General features: G+C 41.3%; 1 protein-coding gene across 5 annotated transcripts in view; it reads right to left on the reverse strand.

Annotated features, from left to right (window-relative positions):
• npffr2 (neuropeptide FF receptor 2) overlaps positions 1–21,158 on the reverse strand; it is a 46,126-nt gene that overhangs the window by 5,656 nt on the left and 19,312 nt on the right. For 4 of the 5 annotated variants that reach the window (XM_008112178.3, XM_008112179.3, XM_062981358.1 and 1 more), the window contains exons 2-3: positions 2,179–2,521; positions 717–816 (exon numbers count right to left, since the gene is read on the reverse strand). In XM_008112178.3, the coding sequence (XP_008110385.2) occupies positions 717–816; positions 2,179–2,509 (431 nt within the window). In that variant the 5' untranslated portion in view covers positions 2,510–2,521. Of the gene's footprint in view, positions 1–716; positions 817–2,178; positions 2,522–6,456; positions 6,695–21,158 lie in introns of those variants that run through there. The other variant, XM_016994141.2, reaches the window with a different exon arrangement.

Raw genomic sequence — 21,158 nt, forward strand, 5'->3', positions numbered from 1 at the left:
TTCCAACACAGAGCCCCACCAGAAGCCACCTCATGTCATTTGATGGGTGCTGTAGGGCTCCATGGGTGAACTGGGGCAGAAGCATCTTAGGACACTTCAATTGCCTTGTGGGATAAGGTCGTTATACACATATGAAGATAGGCTGTGCTTATAGGAACATTTAGTATCTATATGAAACAAAGTTCAGCAGGGCTAATGAAATACAAGCATGTGGTAGAAATAGTAGTACTTCTTGAGGATGTTTTTGTAAGGTAAGGGAAAATTTGGGAGCACTGTATCAAGAAATTCTTCTTGGGATAGAAAAGGAGACATGTTAGAAAGATTAACCTATACTTTACTACTAAAAGCTAGCTCTCATGTGAACCTTTACCTAGTTGGAGATACTAAGAAAGGAATCTGGTATCCTTAACTTACTAATAAATTAATATAGAGAACACTAAGACTTCTTGATCACAAGGTCCAGGCTCTGCTGATGCATTCATCCATTCAGCCTTTTCTGTCTTTATACTTTCCCCACAGAAAACCTTTTTCAGAGCAACATGCTGCTACTTAACTCCACTGGTTTGTAATTATCCTTCTATTCATGTGCAACTTTGTCCTGATTTTCCTACACTATAATTCCCCACAGACAATGAACTATAACTTTGGCCAACGGGGATGACCAAATTTACATTTTTGTATTCCATAGTGATTTTCGGGTGCTTAGCGTGTCATACCTGTCAACAGCAATGGCCACCAAAGTGAAGACAGAAGCTGAGACTGATATTCCCTGGACCATTCCATTCATCTTGCAGGCAATATTCCCAAAGGGCCATCCTGTGATAGAAAAGATATTGTGTCTGATGAAAATGTCACATCAGCAGTAAAGGTGATATAGGGGACACGGCTGATATAATAGAAGCAGCCATCTCTGCTTCGTTATGAGCTCAAATATCAATTGAAGGATTTATCAGGAAAGGTACTGACAGTTACATCAAAAGGTTGCACCTGTATGAAAGGTGACACGGAGAGTATTTGAAAAGGCTAGCATCACTATTGATCATCAAGAGCTTCTGAGGAAGTACAGAAACCAAAGCAGGACTGGAACAGAACTATACAATTTCTTTGAAATTGATCACTCTCTACACCCAAACTGTGTATGCCTTATAATTTCAGAAGTAATATTTATATCTAATCCTGCCAGAAGTAAACTGGAATTGTGAAAATGCCTATACATCTATATATGTGTAACTCATACTTATAAAATCAAAAAATCATACCTGGAAGAGACTACAGGTGCCATCCAATCCCCCCCCCCCCCCATTCTGCCATGCAGGAAGGCACATTCAAAGCACTTTCTACAGATAGCCAAATAAGTAGTCTATCATATTCCAAGATAGCATATTTCACTGTTGAAAAACTCTTACCATACATTCTTAATATTTAGCTGGAATCGCTCTTTCAATAATCTGAATCCATTGCTCCATCCATGACCAATTGTAGGAGGAGTGGAAAACAAGTTGGCTCATCTTCAATATGACATAATTTCAATATGGATGTCATGTCCCCTCTTAACCATGTCTTCTCCAAGCTGAACATAGCTGATGCCCTAAGTTGCTCCTCATAGGGCCTGGTTTCTAGCTCCTTTACCATTTTCACCACCCTCCTCTTGACACATTCCAGCTTGTCAATATCCTTCCTGAATAGTGATGCCCAAAACTGGACAATTCAGATGGGGTCTATCCAAAACAGAGCAGAATAGCACTATTATTTTCCTTTCTATAGTCTAGATCACTCCTAAAACTTCTAGATCACTTTCACGTGTATTGTTGTCAAGCCAGCACCCATTTTACATGAATTGACTCCTTTTCTATCAACTTCTTAACTGTCCAGCTTCTACAAACATAGACTGAAAATAAAATTCTACTGCATGGACACTTCGGGACATTGTCTGGTTTCTTCAGAGCTATCCTTCCAAGTCCTTCTATCCAAGGTGCCCAAATATTGTTCCAAAAACAGATTCAGCACCATGGATAGAGGCTTTAAAATTCAGAATAGATTCACGTACCCAACAATATGGGAACAATTAGCTGCCACTGTCAGGAAAAAAATGCAACCTTGGAGATTCTAACCCTAAAGGCAAAAGAGGTGAAAGAATGGTAGCTTCCAAACTTCAAGGACAATAGCAATAAGACCTACCCGATATAATGTTATCCAATAAAGTGGTAGGCATGCAAAATATCCCCACCAGCAGATCGCTGACGGCCAGATTCAAGATGAATAGGTTAGTAACAGTGCGCATGTGTTTGCTCCTCAAGACAATGAAACACACCACTCCATTGCCCATCATGCACAAGACGAAGATGAACAGGTAGGAGATGATGAAGATAGTGGCTATGAGTGGCTGATGGAGGTAAAAATCCACATAGGAAACGTTGGCCTCCATGTTGCAGGCACTTGTGTATCCACTGCAATTTCTCATATGAAGTCCACTGATGGAAGGACTGAGGTCCAGATTCTTCTTCTCCATCTTCAACTGCACCTGGTATCAAACCAATGAATAAATAGTCAGAGAAAAGGGGGAACAAGAAGACAGCGTAGATTGAGGGAAAATAGCTGGTTAGAAGGGGCTCCTGTACAAAGCTATTTGCAGAAATCTTTATGTTTTTCCAGAAAAAGTCCCCATATGTAAAAAGAAATCCATAACAATGGACCATTTTCTTGATGAGATGTCTTGCACACCACTCTTGCTGAGACTCTCTTTCTCTTGAAGGAGACAATTTGTACATATACTTCATCCCTAGCCTATAGCATCTTAGAGACAAAGAGTACAAACTTGGTAGCATACATTTTTGTAGACTAAGAGCTTGTCTACACTGATGATAAATTCTATTGAACCTTGTATTTTCCTGGCCTACAGTAGCTCTGCAGGGATCCCATTAATGACATATATATCATGCTGATATCACCATTACAGGCAACATATTTCACCTGCCAAACTCATCTCAAGATTAGGAGGTGGTCCAGATTTCCAATCTTTTGCATTATTTTTGGCTACGTAGTCATGGACACTCTGCTTCCCTGCTCTACCACCCTTTGTGCAAAAAAAAATGTATTAGTGAAAGTGTCTTTAATGAAAAAAATGTTCAGTGCCATCAGGACATATGAACATTATTTTTAGAAAAACAAAATAATATTCAACACAGAAAAGACCCACTTCCTGGCAGGAGTGCTCACCTCTCACCAGCCAGTTCTGCCCACCACTAACTATTCCTCCCAACAGTGAAGTGATACCACACAACCATAAAGTCTGGATTTTCTGTAAAACCACAAGGTAAAAAGCAAGGTTTTTTAAAATGAATTAACATCCACAAAAATACATTGCAAAGGAATTGTCACTCACGAGTTGAGTTTAGTTTGTGTACATGCATCTGAAGAAATAGACTGAAGTTGTATCTGCACTGTAAAATTAAAGCAGTTTGACACCACTTTAATTGTCAAGATTCAATGCTATGGAATCCTGGGAGTTGTAGTTTCACAAAGTCTTGAGCCTTCTTTGTCCAAGAGTGCTGGTGCCTCACCAAACTACAAAGCCCAAAAATACTATAGCAATTAAAGTGGTATCAAACTGCATTAATTCTTCTGTGCAGTCTATAAAAGATTATGCTACTAACCTTGTTTTTTCAGTCACTCTCTGGAGTATTACAAGATTCCATTGCATGAAATTCTGGATTAATGCAGCTATGTCTTTGAATTCTATTCCACCCCTAGTTATTATACCAGCTGGCTGCTGCCCAAAATACACCATATTTTCCATTAAAACTTCAGCAGTGTAATGATTTGCTCCCAATGTGTTCACACACAGTTTTTAAATTCTACAGTGTTTCCATATGATTTCTGAATCACCAGGCATAAGACATTGTCCAAAGTGGTGCTGAATGACTATCCTGCAATATGCATACAAACGTCAGCATTGCCATGGTGCTAACAGGATTCTTGTCCTGATGATACACAGCAGGCAGGATATATTTGAATAAAAAAATCAAATCAGGCACAGATATTGCTTAATGCAGCTTGACCTTTTAGGCTCGGCTTGGCAGCCATCTTATAAAGGGAATTCCAAAAACCTTTTAACAAATTAGTGTGAAGACGGAAGCAATTGCTTTTGCAAAGGAAATAGAAAATCGGAGTGGCTGAAGGGCATGAGAGATTTCACATGCAACATAAAAGCATTGTCAGCTATGTAAATGGGAAAAAAGAAGAAAAAGCTAAGGAGGAAAGAGAATGTGAAAGGTATGGGAGCCATCCGAAGGAAAATAATAAGATGAGAAGCAGAGAAGCCAACAAAAGTGGAGGATTTAGAAAAGTGGAAGTAAAGGCAAAGGGAATCAATAGGCACTGGATATTTGTACAATTGGGAGATCACAAGGCTTACGGGAGAGGCAGTTTTAGGAATGAGTATGAATTTTACTTATTCGCATATTTAACCATCCAAAATTTTAGCTGCAGTTATCTCACATATATCCATCATAAATCCCCTGTTCTGATACTCATTTCTGCAGTTCAAGCAAGAAATTAAGCAGCAGACATTAACAAGCCAAAAGCTGCAGATACCATACAAATATACAAGTTGAAAATCCATTATCTGAAATACCTGGGTCCAGAATGCTTTTGAATGACAGGTTTTTCGTATTTTTGAATACCTGTATTTGCCTATACTGAGATATCTTGGTGATGGGATCCAAATCTAAACACAACATTCTTTGATGCTTCCTATTTGCCTTATATATAGCCTGAAGATAATTTTATATAGTATTTTTAACAATTTTGTGCATGAAAGTCTGTGGCCATTGAACTATCTGGAAGCAAAGGTGTCACTATCTCAAATGCCCATGTGGACAATATTGGATTTGGAGTATTTCAAATTTTGGATTTCCAGATAAGGCCACCAGCCATGTATTTTGTTTTCAAACTGTGTTGCACTTTAATATTGCCCCCATTTTTATAGGTTTTAGTGTTTTAACGCGATTGGTTCCTTGTCCTCCCCTAACCGTCTTTATTTTACTCATGGACTTTACTCAGAGTTTCGCACTAATCACCCTCTGTACATAGCAATTGATGCCTTATTTTTAATAATTGTCATGATATATTGTTTTATAACTATGTTATTATATTATGTTTTAAATTTATGAACTGTTTCTCTTACTGGTATGTAAGCCACCCCGATTCCCTTCAAGAATAAAATTGTTGTTGTTGTTGTTGTTGTTGTTGTTGTTGTTGTTGTTATTATTATTATTATTATTATTATTATTATTATTATTATTATTATGATGTCGGTGATCTGCCCATTGTGTTTTACAACACATGTGCACATAGGCTAAAAACCAGTTGATTTGTTCACATAAGAGTGGACACACCAAATCAATAGTTGAATAGTGAGTCAATATATACATCAATCCCATGAATTCAATCATTACATTCTACTGAAGACTAAGATTTCAGACCATATTTTTTGGATTTTTAAAAACCATTTGAGACTGTAGTGTGAAGTGTTATGTATTTACTGATGAATGGTTTAGCTTACATTCATGCTCCAGTTTATCAGTACAAACATATACAATTGCAATGTGAAACCTTGCTGTAATATATATATGAAATATAAAATGTGTGGGCAAAAAGACTGAAAGCAGAAAGGTCCTCATGCATTCATCACCTTTCCAATGTCTTTAAAATATATACTTCTGCCCTTGGACAGCTTTTATGAGTAATACAGCCAATGTGATGGTTAGTAGAGAAGTGATCTAACTGTGCTAGGTGTCACTTTCATAACAGTGAGATCAATAAATAGTCTATGCAAATTATAGTTTTTGCACAGAACCATAAAGTTGGAAAGCATGACTACATAGCTACAGCATTGATGAAAGATGCCCATCTAACCACTATTCAAAAGACCAGCAAAGTAGGAGTCTATCACCGCCAAACAACAATTACAGTCAAGCAGTACTTCCTAATATTTAGTTGGAATTTCTTTCCTTCTATTTCAATCCACTGGTTCATGTTTTAGTCTCTAGAGCAGCCAAAAACAAGGTGTCCGTAGACCATCACATCACCTCTCATGCTTCTCTTCACCAAGCTAAACATACCCAACTCCCTAAACTGTTTCTCATTGAACTAATTTTCCAGACTTGATTAATTTTTATACTAAAATTAAGTGGATTTTTAATTTTAAAAAAAGCCAGATAATTTTGTTCTGCAGGCTTAAAATCAAACTCATGGAATACAGAGAAAGGAGGAAGAAGAAAGTGGCTGAATTTTGTTACAATTCCTTAGAAATTACATAACTGATCTTTTAGTAACTATTGGATTAGTCATCGGGGTGCAAGTGTGGGAACAGGAGCCAAAAAGGAAGTTGGTCCCAAGCAAGAGTTTGGAAAAGTCACTTTCTGAATTGCATAATAAATGTCCTGACTGACTTACTGGGCAAGGATGTTGTGGAAGTGGCTGCTCTCCTGTTTGGCATCGGCTTCTGGGGGTTCTTTCTTCCCAGGAGACCCCTGTGCCAGGTGCCTTTTGTGCACCTCAGCTGGTCAGTCAATCACTGGTGGGCTTCACCACATCTCTGAATAGGCAGGCGGAGCACCTGTTCAATCCATTGGTAGCCTTTTTAAGGCTGGGATGCTCCCTAGCCAGTGCTTCTTCAGCTGTGGTGGAGGACAAAATCATGCAGTTTTTAAATTGAAGTTTAATAGTTATGAATATCAAAGGGGGGGGGGGGGGAAGAAAAAAGGAAAAAAAGCTGGGATAGGGGAGATAGTCTAGAAAAGGTGGATTGGGGGTGGGGAACTGTACTTCCATTCTTCTTCTTCGCAATCTATTAAAAGTTCATGAAATCCATTTTATATTCTGTTTTCACCTATTCCTTCTTTCCCATTCTTTATCCTTTATTCTAGGACTTTCTTTTCTTATCCTTCCTTTCTGCTTACTCCTAGCTTGAGTCTTTCCTTTACCCTTACATTTTCATATATTCCATAAAAGGTCTCAAGTCTGTAGTTTTTATGTATCTTCCTGTATTTTTTTCAGTAAATATGTTAATCTGTCAATATCCATAATTTCAGTTACTTTATCTAGCCAATCGTCTTTAGTTGGGATTTCTCCATGTTTCCATAATTTGGTGTATACCATTCTGGCAGCCGTAGTTAGGTAAACAAAAAGAATATCTTTATTTTTATCCCATTGCTCTTCTTCCTCGATCATGCTTAACAAAAAATAATCCGGTTTTAATTGTATTTTAACTTTCATAATCTGTTGACAAGTTACATGGACCATTTTCCAGTAATTAACCGCTTTTTTGCACATCCACCATGCATGGTAGAACGTACCTTCTTGTTCACCACACTTCCAACATTTGTTTTGTGAGCTTTTATACATTAATCCTGATTTTTGTGGTGTCATGTACCACCGGTACATCATTTTATACCAATTCTCCTTTAAATCTGTTGCATAAGTATATTTCAGTTTTACATTCCACATAAGTTCCCAATTTTTTAAATTTTATTGCTCTGCCAAAATTGGATGCCCATTTTGTCATGCAGTTTTTGATTACCTCTGTCTCTATAGCCCACTCCAGTAATTTATAATAAATCCTTGTAATTATTTTCTTTTCCATGTTCATCACTTTTTCCCTGACCTGAGGAGGTCTAATGCTTCCACCATTGCCATGAGGCTTGAGCTGTGGGGAATGCCTTCTTCAGCAAGGCTGCAGGCTTTGGATATCTATTGGAGACATTTAGGATTAGGAAACTCCTAAAAGGATGGAGCAGGCAGTCACCACAGTGCTTGGATGCAAGGCAGCCCCTCCTATACAGTACCCTCAGACAGCTTATCTTGGAACTCAAGTTCTCGCTACAAGGTTATGTTGTTTTCCCCGGCTTTCATCACCACCATTTTTGATGCCCTCAGATTGTGGGAGGTAGTAGCCAGCTCTAGGAAGGACAGATCAGGAAGGTCAGGGATGTGGTTGTTCAAGGAAGAAAGCTAGATCTCTGTGTCAGGAAGTCCAAAATAGACCAGGACAGAAAGGAAGTTACCCTTACCATCCATGGGTTGGAGAAAAGGCAGTTCTGCCCAGTTCGCGTCCTTACCCAATTTTTGTGTGCCACAGGCCTAGCCCCTGGCCTGCTGTTTGTACACCAAGATGGTGTACTGACTAGATACCATTTCATAGCTATCTTCCGAAGATCCCTTTAGGACCTTGGCCTACCGTATGCAGAATTTGGGGGACACAGACCAGCTACCACAGCTGCTGTAGATACCATAAAAAGGATGGGTATTGGAAATCCCAGGGCCATAGCCGGGGGGGGGGGGGGGGGTTAAGGGTTCAACCCACACCCCAAATGTGTTGGGTTTTTTTAACCTGACACATTTCAGAGGGAGGTTGAACTTTTAACCCCCACCCCAGCTATGGATGCTTCATACATATGGCCAGGCCATATGTAGGACTGTGTCCCTCTTCTTATGAGCTGGTTATTGACCATAATAAAGTGAACTTGAACTATGGCCAGGCCTCCTCTTGGAAGAAGTGGAGACTGCTGGGTGTTCTCTTTCATGCTTCCACAGGGTGGCTGCTCTGGACAGGAAAGGAGAAGGTCCATACACAACAACCAGGGCTTAACAGATGCATCAGTGACACAAGAAATGGGACACTGGCTCCTGCATATAGTGATGAGGTCTCCCGACAAAGGAAAAATACAGGCTGGGCCACCAGGACCTAATCAGGATGGCATACTGGACTGTGCAGTTTGAGAACTGTGGTAGTTTGGACTATTGGGAGGTTTGTTTGTTATAGTGGGTCAGGGTTGGCAGTGGGGGAGGTGGGAGGCTCCCATCCATCCCCTTTTGTGTCAATTGGCATGGGCCCTGGATCTGGCTTGCATAACACACACATACACCCGCCAATTTGGAGGCAGGAGCATCTGGTGGATTGGCAGGGGTGCAGCAGTAACTGACCCAGTACTGAGCTGGTCGGTAAGTGTCAGGGGATGCTAGGATAGGGAGTTAAATCAATCGTCCATCACCCTGTCTGTTTGATGAGTCAGTTCTCTCTGTCTGCTCACCCGAAGGACCACTTGATGCAGCAGCAAAAGTGGCACCAACAAAATGACAGCTCAGTCATTGTTTTACTGCTGATCCCAGCAGGTCTAATTACTTTATTTTACAAGTATTTACAATTACTGAAAGCCACAACTTTCCAGACACATGGCGAGTCTTCTCCACTCACCAAGGCTCTTATCTGAATAAGCTGGCACCTCCTGAATTCCTCAGTTCATGATGAAAGTTCTGGCCAGACAGTTCAAACGGAAGCCCTGAACTATTGGTCCTTTGGGCAATCAATCAAGCTGGCTTGTGCTTAACCCATGTGCTGCTGGAATGCTCTGCCGGAAACACACAATTGCAAACACCCAACAGCATAACTTGATATAACATTTCACTTTAACAACAGAACACACGAACAGTAAGCAGCTGAACCCCATGCCGTAGTTAAGTGGCATCGGTCAGCAGTGGGCTGTCCAATTCCTGATCCCGGACCCATGCATGGTTACCAATCCGGTTCCTCATTTGTAACCCATAAACAAGTTGTGGCCTTTTGTTATCCCAAAACTATGTGTTTGTCTTTCTTCTGGTTCGGTGGCAGGAGGTGGGTTTCACGTAAATGCCCTGCCCGATTTTCCAAGCAGGGATGTTGTGACGGCAAGCACTCTCCCATCAGCCATTCTCTTCTGGAGGTTCTGTCTTCCCAGGAGCCCTCTGCGCCAGGTGTGTTTCACGTACCTCAGCTGGCTGGCCAATCACTGGCAGGCCTTGCCCCATCCTGTTTATTGAGTTTCCAAAGCCCACCATCTTTTTTGTCTTTGGTGCACCCAACAGTGCTGTTGCCTGAAATAAAACGTCCTTGCTCCTGAGTTTGCATTCCATCTTTTTTTCTCATGCCAGAAGAGAAATTCCTATCATACAGTATTTATCAGGGCAGTAGCTGTTCAAGAGTAGTGGTTTCCTGTGGTGGAATTATATTAATAAAATCCCACAAAGACATCTTGATGGCATCTAGAAGGTCCCCACCTTTGATGCCATAGTGCATAGTCCTCACACTGGTAGAAAGGTTAGGGGTACTTATAAACCCTCACATTACAAATCAGGTAAAAATGTTCACCCGCTTCCATAGAGGAACTTCTACAAGCATAAAACACCAAGGAGATTTCACACTTTAAAAAAAATCAGCTTCAAAAAGACAGACATGGAAAGAAATCAGGATTGTCAGGGAGAGAAAGATTCTTTGTGAGATACTGCTTTGTAAAATATTTCCGCTGTGTCTTAGTAAGATAGCATGATCCACCTTACGGGCACCAAGGCAAATCCTCCTAAGTATCCTCTATTACTCTTTCTCAATATTTTCTCTCATCTTTTCCCCTTTCTTCTTGACCTTTGTGTCAAAAGGAAAAGAAGATGTGTTTTATCTTGTACATGGGGGAAAGAAGCAAAGGCCAGAATAGAAGTAGTTGAAAATATGAAAATGTACTCTGAGAGGAAAAAGAAACAATTTATCCATTTATAGAACTGTCTGAAGTCCTGGATTATAATCCTGTACATCCCTGTACTGCAGCCTTCTTCAATATTGTTCTCACACTAGATATTTTAGACTATAATTTGTATGTGCTCCAGCAGCACAGAGAATGGTCAAAAATACTGGGAGACATCCCACGCATCTACACTGTAGAATTAATGCAATTTTATTTTGTTGTTTTTAAATGACTGTTACTGCTGTTTTAACTTGTATTTAATGCTGTTTTATCCTTTTTAACTCCAACTTTTAAAAATATCAATTTAGTATAATTGTGTTTTAATGTTTGTATAAACTGGATTTCTTTAAAAACTGTATTTTGCTTTTAAGACACTGCATGCCATCTTGGATCCCATACTGGGAGAAAGGTGGAATGCACATTAAATTAAATACAAAATAAATGACGACAGTCACTGATATTATGAATGAGTGCGGCATTGAGTAAATACATACAGTCAGCTTTCCATATCCATGGATTCTGTATCCATGGAGTCCACTACCCTCAGTTGGAAAATACTCAAAATAAATTTCCAAAAAGCAAACTTTGATTTTGCCATTTTATATAAGAGACACCATTTTACTATGCCACTGTATATAATGGGACATGCACGCAGAGGTTTCACTATCAACATGGCGGCCATGCATCCAAACCCTAGTAAATGCCAAGGACCCATAAGGGCTTTCCATAAACAATGAGTTAGCAACCAAGCTGAACAAGATAGGCTTTTGCTCTGATTCAGCAGGGCTCTCCATCTGTATTTATGCTTGCTATGATATATTTTCTGGAAATAAGGATGGTTGTGGGCAAAGTCTCATAAGGCAGACATGTGAACTGGGGAGGAAAGGAACAAAGATTAAAAGAAGTCACAAATACTCATAGCTTAGTAATGTGAAGGGGGGTCTTAGAAAGCACATGTTGTACAAGTGCATCTGTTGAAGCGCATGACCAGCTAGCTATCTTTCAGTTTTTCTGCTTGTGACTCCTTTCCTCCCAAGAAATTTTTATGCAACCCCAGGTGCTGCTGTTGTTTATTAGTTGAGTCACTTCTGACTCTTTGTGACCTCATGGACCAGAGATGTTGCCCGGGGGATGCCTGGATGGGTTAAATTCTTGTGCCAGTTCAGCCGGCACAAGGATTTAACCCATTACGCCCCTATGGCTCCTGGGAACCCCAACATAAAGGGACCCTATTTGGGGTTGGGGTCCACAGTTTTAAGAAGCAGTACCTAGACCACAGAGGCAGCAAGACGGCTGAAGATGGGGAATTTAAAAGCACTGGTGGTAACCCAAAATGGATTTCCAGTCATTTCTGATTTTCTTTTCCTCCCCCCCCCCCTCTCTGCTTCCCTGTCTGTTTGTACCACAAAAGCTGTTGCTAGATGAACTGGTCCTCTGTGATGTCACTAGTAAAGAAAGGTGACACGTGTATTAGGGTAATGTCAGAGTAATTTGCAGAGCAGCAGCAGTTGGATGGAATCAGTGGAACGCAGAATGAAGTGACACCAAGACTTTAGTAAAACTATATATAAAGTTTTACTGTAAGCAGTAATAATCAAGAAAAACAAGCTTCCAGACATAGACGAACACAGGACTTGACTCTCACTCCAGGCAGACAGAACTCGACTCAGAACTGAACTGATGCAATCAGCAATGCACACACACTTGTGTCTGGACACTCCCCAGTTCCAGCCACACATCAAGATCATCACAGCTTCTTAGTAATTAACTTTTTCCAGACTATAGTACACTCTGGATGATGCAATCAGTATGCAATACAGGAAAGACACAAATTTCATTTAAACACTACCAATACACAAATCCCACATTAACAGGTAATTGAAGAGGGAAGGAAAGAGCCACAAATAGAGTATGTCCACCGTATTTGTCATCTCAGAGTTGGAGAAGGGAGACAGCAGGTGGGCAGCAGCCCCTCCAACAGTTGTGCAATGCTGGGTATATACGTGCATGTGTGTGTGCAAGCTTGACTTTCTTTTGCAGTTTTGATTGTCTGTGCACCCTACAAATGGTCCTAGGAGCAGAAAACTGGCCTCCATACCTACCAAAGATGTCCAACCCTGTTAGTAAAACCTTGTGAAAAACAATCCTCTTGAAAGTATGCTGTGGAGAGATTGCAGTGTTCTTACTGATGTGCCATCAAATCATTTCAGACTTATGGTGACTCTAAGATGAATTTGTCATGGATTTTCTTGGCAAGATTTATTCAGAAGAGGTTTACCTTTGCCTTCTTTTGTGATGCCAACTTGCCAAAGATGACACAGTGGGTTTCTATAGCAAAGTGAGATAACAAACACTGTTCTCCATAGTTTTAGTGCAAAGCTCAAACCATTATACCATGCTAGCTCTCTGCATAGCATAGTGATTCTTCTTTTCTAAAATCTCATATTCCCTCCCTAAACTCTGCAATATCTATCATCAGTATCTGCAGTTGTATTGTTTTTAAAACTATTATTGAAGTGCTTTCTTGGAACTGCCCAGGCTGGCAGAAAATGTCAGTGCTCTTTTGGTTCTCAGAACACTTCACTTTCTTCTCTAAGAGAAAGTAAATTGCCAAGAAATATGAAAAAAACACAACTCTTTTTTCCTGATACATAAATAAGGAGCTCTGAACAGATTGCTGAAAAACAAAAAGCCCACATGGTATCAAGTATTATTAATGCTAAGAATAATAAACTGAAGTATGGAAGAAATAGCTCTCCAAGGAAATAAGAGGATGAAAGGGGGGGGGGGGGAGAGAAATTCAGTGTATTGCTACTGTCACTAACTGAGGTTTTGTGCTCTACTCTTGCCTGTTTGCTTTTCTTTTTCTTAAAAAGGTAGCATTATTATATTCAGGAACACATGGGGGACATTTTTCACAGGAGTGTAGCTGTGGAAGTAGGGACAATGTCATTGCCCCTTATATATGAATTTTGGCACAACAAATGAAATTTCACCTGCAGTGCCCAATTTCCAGAAGAGGCATTTCAGAAAGAACCAGAATAAACACTTCTGAGTATTCATTGCCCAAGAAAACCATTTGAAATTCACAAGGTCACCATAAAGTAATAGGCAACTTGAAGGCATGGACACATTTTAACCAACATGCTCACAGCTTGGATTTTTATGGATCACGATGTCCAGAAATCGACTTGTCAACATGCAAGACTAGTGAATATGAACATTATGCTGTCGGTCAGAGGTTTTCTCAGTACAATTCCTCTTGGAAGAAAGCATAAGGAAGTGAATACAATATGCAGAATCTTCAGAATTAAGTTGTTTTTGGCAAGGAATCTGCCAAAGGGTGAAGCTTTGTGTTTATGAGATTTTTTTATCTTAAAAGCTGCTGGGATCATAGAACATCTGCATTCTAACTCATCTTTTTTTTCAGGCTTTGGTGAAGGATTACTTGTTGTATCACATCACCCTTGCCAGGCTCCTCCTGAGATTTCCAACTTGTGGCAACTTTCCAGAAGACAGCTTGCAAGCCACCGAAAAAACAAATAGTTAAAGTCCAGGCTCAGTCCAAGCAAAGCATACGTCTTCTGCCAGCATCCCCTTCGTCTTCTGCCAGGGGGAAAGCAGCCACAACAACAGAAGCTGATACTGAAAATCCACTACTGCTGGTTATAATGAACAGCTCTGCTGCAGGCTTTCAAAGCACAAACAGATGGGGACGTGTTGCAAGCTGGGCAAAGCAGCAGAAAAAGAAGGCATGAAAATATTGTGCACCCAGACTTGGTTTCCATACCTTGTGTAAGAAGTAAAAGCATGGGCCTTTTCTTCCCTGCATTTGACATTGCCCTATGCAAAACCACCAGACCATCTATATCAGTTAGTTGTTGACTCTCCATTGCACCATACCCTCCAAGTATACCACCTCTCACATATAACAACAACAACAACAACAACAACAACAACAACAACAACTTTATTCTCATATCCCATCCCATCTCCCTGAAGGGACTCAGGTAAGCTCACATGCGGACCAAGCCCAGCAATACACAATAAAATACAATCACATAAATAAATTTAAAACATATATAAACATAAAATCATAAAACATATAATACATTAAAACCTACTGAAGCAATAGCTAATAGTCAGGCACAGTGAACATATCCCTCTGAGGGCAGAGAACTTGACAGGGGGAATGTGTCCCTGTTGGTTCTCCTGGACATCTCAGCAGCTTTCGATACCATCGACCATGGTATCCTTCTGGGGCGGCTCTCGGGAATGGGCCTTGGGGGCACTGCTCTACAGTGGCTCCAGTCCTTCCTGGAGGGTCGCACCCAGATGGTGAAGCTGGGGGACACCTGCTCGGACCCCTGGCCTTTGACCTGTGGGGTCCTGCAAGGTTCCATTCTGTCCCCCATGCTTTTTAATATCTACATGAAACCGCTGGGTGAGGTCATCCGGGGTTTTGGAGTTCGGTGCCATCTCTACACAGATGACACTCAACTCCACTACTCCTTTCCACCTACTTCCAAGGAAGCCCCTCGGATCCTAGACCAGTGCCTGGCCGCTGTAATGAGTTGGATGAGGGCCAACAAGCTGAAGCTCAATCCTGACAAGACAGAGGTCCTCCAGGTCAGTCGTAAGGCCGATCGGGGCATAGGGTGGCTACCTGTGCTTGACGGGGTCACACTCCCCCTGAAGGCGCAGGTCCGCACCTTGGGGGCCCTCCTGGAGTCATTGCTGTCACTTGATGCTCAGGTGTCGGCGGTGGCCGGGAGGGCCTTTGCACAACTAAAACTAGTGCGCCAACTGCGACCGTACCTCGAGAAGTCTGACTTGGCCATGGTGGTCCACACTCTGGTTACCTCAAGGATGGATTACTGTAATGCACTCTACGTGGGGCTGCCCTTGAAGACAGTCCGGAAATTGCAGTTGGTACAACGGTCGGCAGCCAGGTTACGAACTGGAGCTGCTTATAGGGAGAGGTCAACCCCCCCTGTTTAAGCAGCTCCACTGGCTGCCGATTATATTCCGGGCCCAATTTAAGGTGCAGGTTATTACCTATAAAGCTCTAAACGGTTCGGGACCTGCCTATCTTCGTGACCGCGTCGTCCCCTATGAACCCACCCGGTCGCTGAGATCTTCCGGGGAGGCCCTCCTCTCGCTTCCGCCATCCTCACAACTGCGTTTAGTGGGGACGAGAGAGAGGGCCTTCTCGGCCATGGCCCCCCGACTCTGGAACTCCCTCCCCAGGGAGATTAGGTTGGCTCCCTCTCTATCTTCCTTCAGGAAACAACTGAAGACTTGGATGTTTCGGCAGGCTTTCGGAGATACAGTCATTAATTAATCAGCCCCAGAGGGTTTTTAATAATCTATCCTGTATTTATTACGGTCTTGCCTTTTATGTGTTTTTAATGTAATTTTTATCCTGTATTGTTGTTTTAATTGATATATTGCATTACTGTTTTATCTGTTTTATATTGTGATTGTATTATGTTGCTTATATTTTGTCCTTGTGTTGTTTGGGCTTCTGCCCCATGTAAGCCGCCCCGAGTCCCCACGGGGAGATGGTGGCGGGGTATAAATAAAGAAGTATTATTATTATTATTATTATTATTATTATTATTATTATTATTGTCTGTGTACAATATCTTATAAACCTCTACTGAATGGGCCAGAAAAAGAGCAATAACTGGGTCTAGGTAGAGGTAAGGCACAGTCTTCAATTCATGCCAATTTATAACTATACCCTCAATTTGCTTCTGACACAATAAGCTATACCATAATAAGGAAAATGATTTCTTAAAGAAAGTTAACTCTGCCCACATCACTTTTCTGAGAACACTACACTCAAGGCAAATTCCTCTGAAATTCCTAGAATTTCATATACATAAAATCATAAAATTGAAAGAGACTTCAGGGGCCATCCAGTCTAAATCCATTCTGGCATGCAGGAATGCACAGTTAAAGTACTCCGAACAGATGCCCATCCAGATGCTCAGCCTCTTTAAAAAAAAAACAGAAAAGAAATTTCATCACTTGCCAAGTCAGTTTTCCATTGGCAAACAAATTTTACAATCAACAGGTTTTTTTCTAATCTTTAGGTGGAACCTTTTTTCCTATAATATGAATCCATTGCTTCATGTTCTAGTCTTGGGAGAACTGGGGAAAAAAAGGCTTACTTCCTTCTTAAAACAACATCCTTTCAAATATTTTTTAAATGGTTGTAATGTCCTCTATCAATCTTCTCTTCACCAGGCTAAACATACCCAGCTCCCTAAACTGGATGTGATTTCCAGACCTCTAACCATTTTGGTTGCCCTTCTCTAGGCACATTCCAATTTATCAATAAAATTCTTGAATTGCAGTGCCCTGAACTGGACCCAGGGTTATTCCAGGTGAGGTCTTACCAAAACAGAATAGAGTAGGGCTATGACTCGATCTCGAAACTAGACAACTATTGATTCAGTCTTCACTGCTACATCACACTATCAACCCACATTCAGTTCGTGTTCTACTAAGACTCCTCGATCCTTTTCATATGCACTACTGTCAAGCCGGAGCCCCCACTGGTGCAGCAGTTTAAACCTCTGAGCTGCTGAACTTGCTGACCGAAAGGCCAGCAGTTCCAATCTGGGGAGCGGGGTGAGCTCCCGCTGTTAGCCCTAGCTTCTGCCAACCTAGCAGTTCGAAAACATGCAAACAGGAGTAGATCAATAGGTACCGCTCCGGCGGGAAGGTAACGGCGCACCATGCAGTCATTCTGGCCACATGATCTTGGAGATGTCTACGGGCAATGCCAGCTCTTCAGCTTAAAAATGGAGATGAGCACCAACCCCAGAGTCAGACACGAGTAGACTTAATGGCAGGGGAAAACCTTTACCTTTACCTTTTTTTTACTGTCAAGCCAAACAACAGAATCCCACAAACAGATTGTCTCGTTAAAAGTTGGCTTGTCTCTTGCAACTTTTTCCAAATTCTGGACAACATGCAATCCTTTGAGATTCTGTGTGATGTTGTCCCTGTGAGTTGCCATAATCCTACAGGTATATGGCCCAAAATAATAACTAGATGCAATTGTCACAAGTGCTTCCTTTTCCCCACAGCAGAGGTTTGTTGCATTCCTACATACATATGACGCTTTCCTTCCTTTCTCTTTTCCAACTTTTATAGAATCACCCTGGGTGTATGAATTCATGTCCTTTTTAAATTCTACAGTGCTCCAAAAATACAAAATTTAACATTGTAATAACAGGATTTTGGCTTTAAACCATATATTTCTCCAACCTGGGAATATTACTTCATGTCATTTTTTAATTCTACAGTGCTCCAAAAATACACAATTTAGTATTGTAATAACAGGATTTTGGTTTTAAACTATATCTCTTTCTCCACCCCAGGAACTCCTTTTTCCTCCTCAAATTAAAGTTGTTCATTATAACAATACTTATAACTTATGCATACAAAGTGGTGGCTGTTGGCTTCGATGTCAGGGATTGCGCTCTGGCTTTTACTCAAAATTTTAAGGAGCTTTCTCCCAAACTATTTGGAGAGTTCCTTCAAAGTTCAGATTGCAGCACAGAACAGATTAACTGTCACACACTCCCACTGTACATAATTCTACACATGCTAACTTTGTGCCTCAGGCACATTTGTACACTGCACATGGATGGGCCTGTAAACACAAGTATTGCATATTGCTAGAATTTAATAGCGAACACAGAGAGAACCAGCATGGCATCCATGGGAACCTACTGGGTGACCATTGGGGAATCACATACTCTCAGTCCCAGAAAACCGTGTGATAGGTTTGCCTTAGGGCCATCATAAGCTGAAAACAACAAGAAGGCACAAACCAAGCATTTACACCAATCAAACATGATGTAATATCAGTAAGTAAGTAAGTAAGTAAGTAAAAGTTTATTTGTATAACTCTCTCCCAAAAGGGACTCAGGGCAGTTTCCAATATAAAATCAGCATAAAACATTGTACGATAAAACACTGAAAACACTATAAAACACTATAAGAATAAAAAAAATGACTAAAACAATCACATAAACAGAAGCAATATAATCACTCAAATAACATATGAATCAGAGAAGAAGAAGAAGAAGAAAAATATCATCTTAATGTATTGGGAAATGTGAGGAATAGATGTGATAGCTAGCCCTTTACATTTTACCATTTCTACTGTGCTTGTCTTCTTATTTTCAGACCTCTCCATAGAAGAATAATTGTCCTAGAAGACTTATTTTCATCCTATAATATTAATATCAAAAGAACCTTGCACATGTACACCAAAAATGTTTCTTGGGGAAAATACTACAAACCTCCACAGTCCACAACTCCTCCAACCACTAGACTTGTGCACAGATCTGTTTTCCTTCGGTACCTTTCATTCAGTACCTTCAGGAGCACGTAACGGGAAGGGTCTTCCTGGGACAAAAACCCACCTGACATAAAAGCAAGTGGGAGCTGATCTCGGCTCCTCCTCCCCTATTCGGCATCATAGTTGAATCTTTTTTATATCCGGATTCTTTTTATTTAGTAGGACTGACTGGGAATTGGGGACTTAAGGGATGGTGGGTGGGGTGCATGCACATGTGTTTGGGAGCTTTCAGCCTTTCAGCTTCTTTTTCACCTTCCCTTCCTCTCCTTCACAAAATACTTCTAAAGGATAATAAATAATAATAAAGCCATCCAGGCAAAGGTGAGTAACACTGATCATCAGCAGGGCCTGTCCTTGTCAGAACCACCCCCCCCCCCCCCGGCTCCACTAATGTGGAAAACTCTAACGCAACACACAGAGAAACCAATCCAACACTCCTGTGGCTCTTGGCTGCATTTCCTTCCCTCCTCCACTTCCCACTGCCATTGTCCAAGGGTCTGTTGCTTCCTTCTCCACTGTGGGGTTTTTTCCCTGGGGAAGGAAGATGCACCAGCAGCAACAGCCAGGCTTCCAGCCCGCGAAGTGAACTGACACCCACCTGTGTTGACAGAAGGAGAGGTCAAGGCTAAGCACAGCCGAGGGCAAAGGAGCTCCCCTCCCTCAGCCTCTCTCTTGGGGAGATGGACCCGGTGACGCAGGAGCCTCAAAGCCAAGCTGTGTCCATGAGACAAAGCCCAAGCCAGGGGCCACCCCACCTGCTGTCTCCACTGTGGCCACCCATGGTTCCCTGTCTCCCCCCTCCGCACCCCCCAGGCCTCAGGGCTTCTTTACCAGCAAAGGAGGAGGAAATCCAGAGCCGCTCTCTCACTTGCACACAGGCAAGAGAAGGGATTTTTAAGGTAGTCCAGGGAGGATAGCTCCAAGTCGTTGCTCCTCCAAGGCCTCCTTAAAAATGCCTTGGAAATTGCTGTGTGGTGTGGTGCTGGAAGAGAAAGCACAGGCATCTGCCTCTACTCTAGAGTAGAACAGCTAAGAAACATTAACCCGGTCTCTTCCTCTACAAAGGGAAAGGATCCAGAAAGAGTGGTAACTCTAATGATTTTATAAATACAGATCTTAATGAAGGATGGCTGGATAGGGCACTTTCTTAAACCTGTTGCTGACACCCAAGCTCCCCTGAAGGGAAGAAAGGAAAGGCCCCCAGAGAAAGGGGAGTCACATAAATTCCCATAAGTTTATTTATTATTTATTTATTTACAGCATTTATATTCCACCCTTCTCACCCCGAAGGGGACTCAGAGCAGATCACATTACACATATAGGCAAACATTCAATGTCTTTTAACATAGAACAAAGACAAACAAACATAGGCTCTGAGCGGGCCTCGAACTCATGACCTCCTGGTCAGAGTGATTCATTGCAGTTAATTGCAGCTGGCTTGCTCTCCCGCCTGCGCCACAGCCCGGGCTGTCAATAGGCTGGAAAAAGTTCTTTCTGGATGCAGAACAAAAATGCCCATTTGGCAATGCGTCTGTTTTTGGGAGGAAAATGGCTATGGGGGACTTCTGGTATCAGACAAGCAGAAACAGATAGCAATTCACCCAAAATGCACAAGCCTACCAGCCACATGGCCACCAATTTTGTTTTTAAGATTTTGTGTTTTAATACAAGAAGAACCTTTTCCCAGTCTCAGCTCTCAGCTACACTGTCTGTCCTGACTTAATAACACTTTATCTCCTACTAACCTTTCTACCTTAAATCTATCATTCAGTCTGCAGATGGCATGAAAAGAAAGAATACTTGTTCAGGATTTCTTATCAGAAAAGGTAACAATGTTCTAAGAAGCTGAAATCCCACCAAAAAGATGAAAAGAGATTTTGTTGGATTTGTCTCCCTGAGAGGAACATATTCACACCTCCAGAGATTCATTGTATAAAATGTGCAGTTCGCTTCAAGCAGTTCCAAGAAAAAAGGGATTCACAAAATGAGGTGATTTTCTGAAAGTTTTGTCATGTTCATCTGTCTCATTATAAAAAGAAAAAAGGAGTCTTGTGGGACCTTTAATTAAGACATTTCATGCATTTCCTCAGAAGCTTTTGCAGATGAGAGTCTTCTTGCATCAAGCCTTAAAGGATTCACATAAATAGAGAATCCTATTTGCTCATAAATAGAAAAAACACAAATTAGAAACAGATTAGAAAAAAATGTATGCTGACTGA

Source organism: Anolis carolinensis, chromosome 5 (assembly GCF_035594765.1).
Source record: "Anolis carolinensis isolate JA03-04 chromosome 5, rAnoCar3.1.pri, whole genome shotgun sequence".
In the NCBI taxonomy this organism is placed as follows: Eukaryota; Metazoa; Chordata; class Lepidosauria; order Squamata; family Dactyloidae; genus Anolis; species Anolis carolinensis.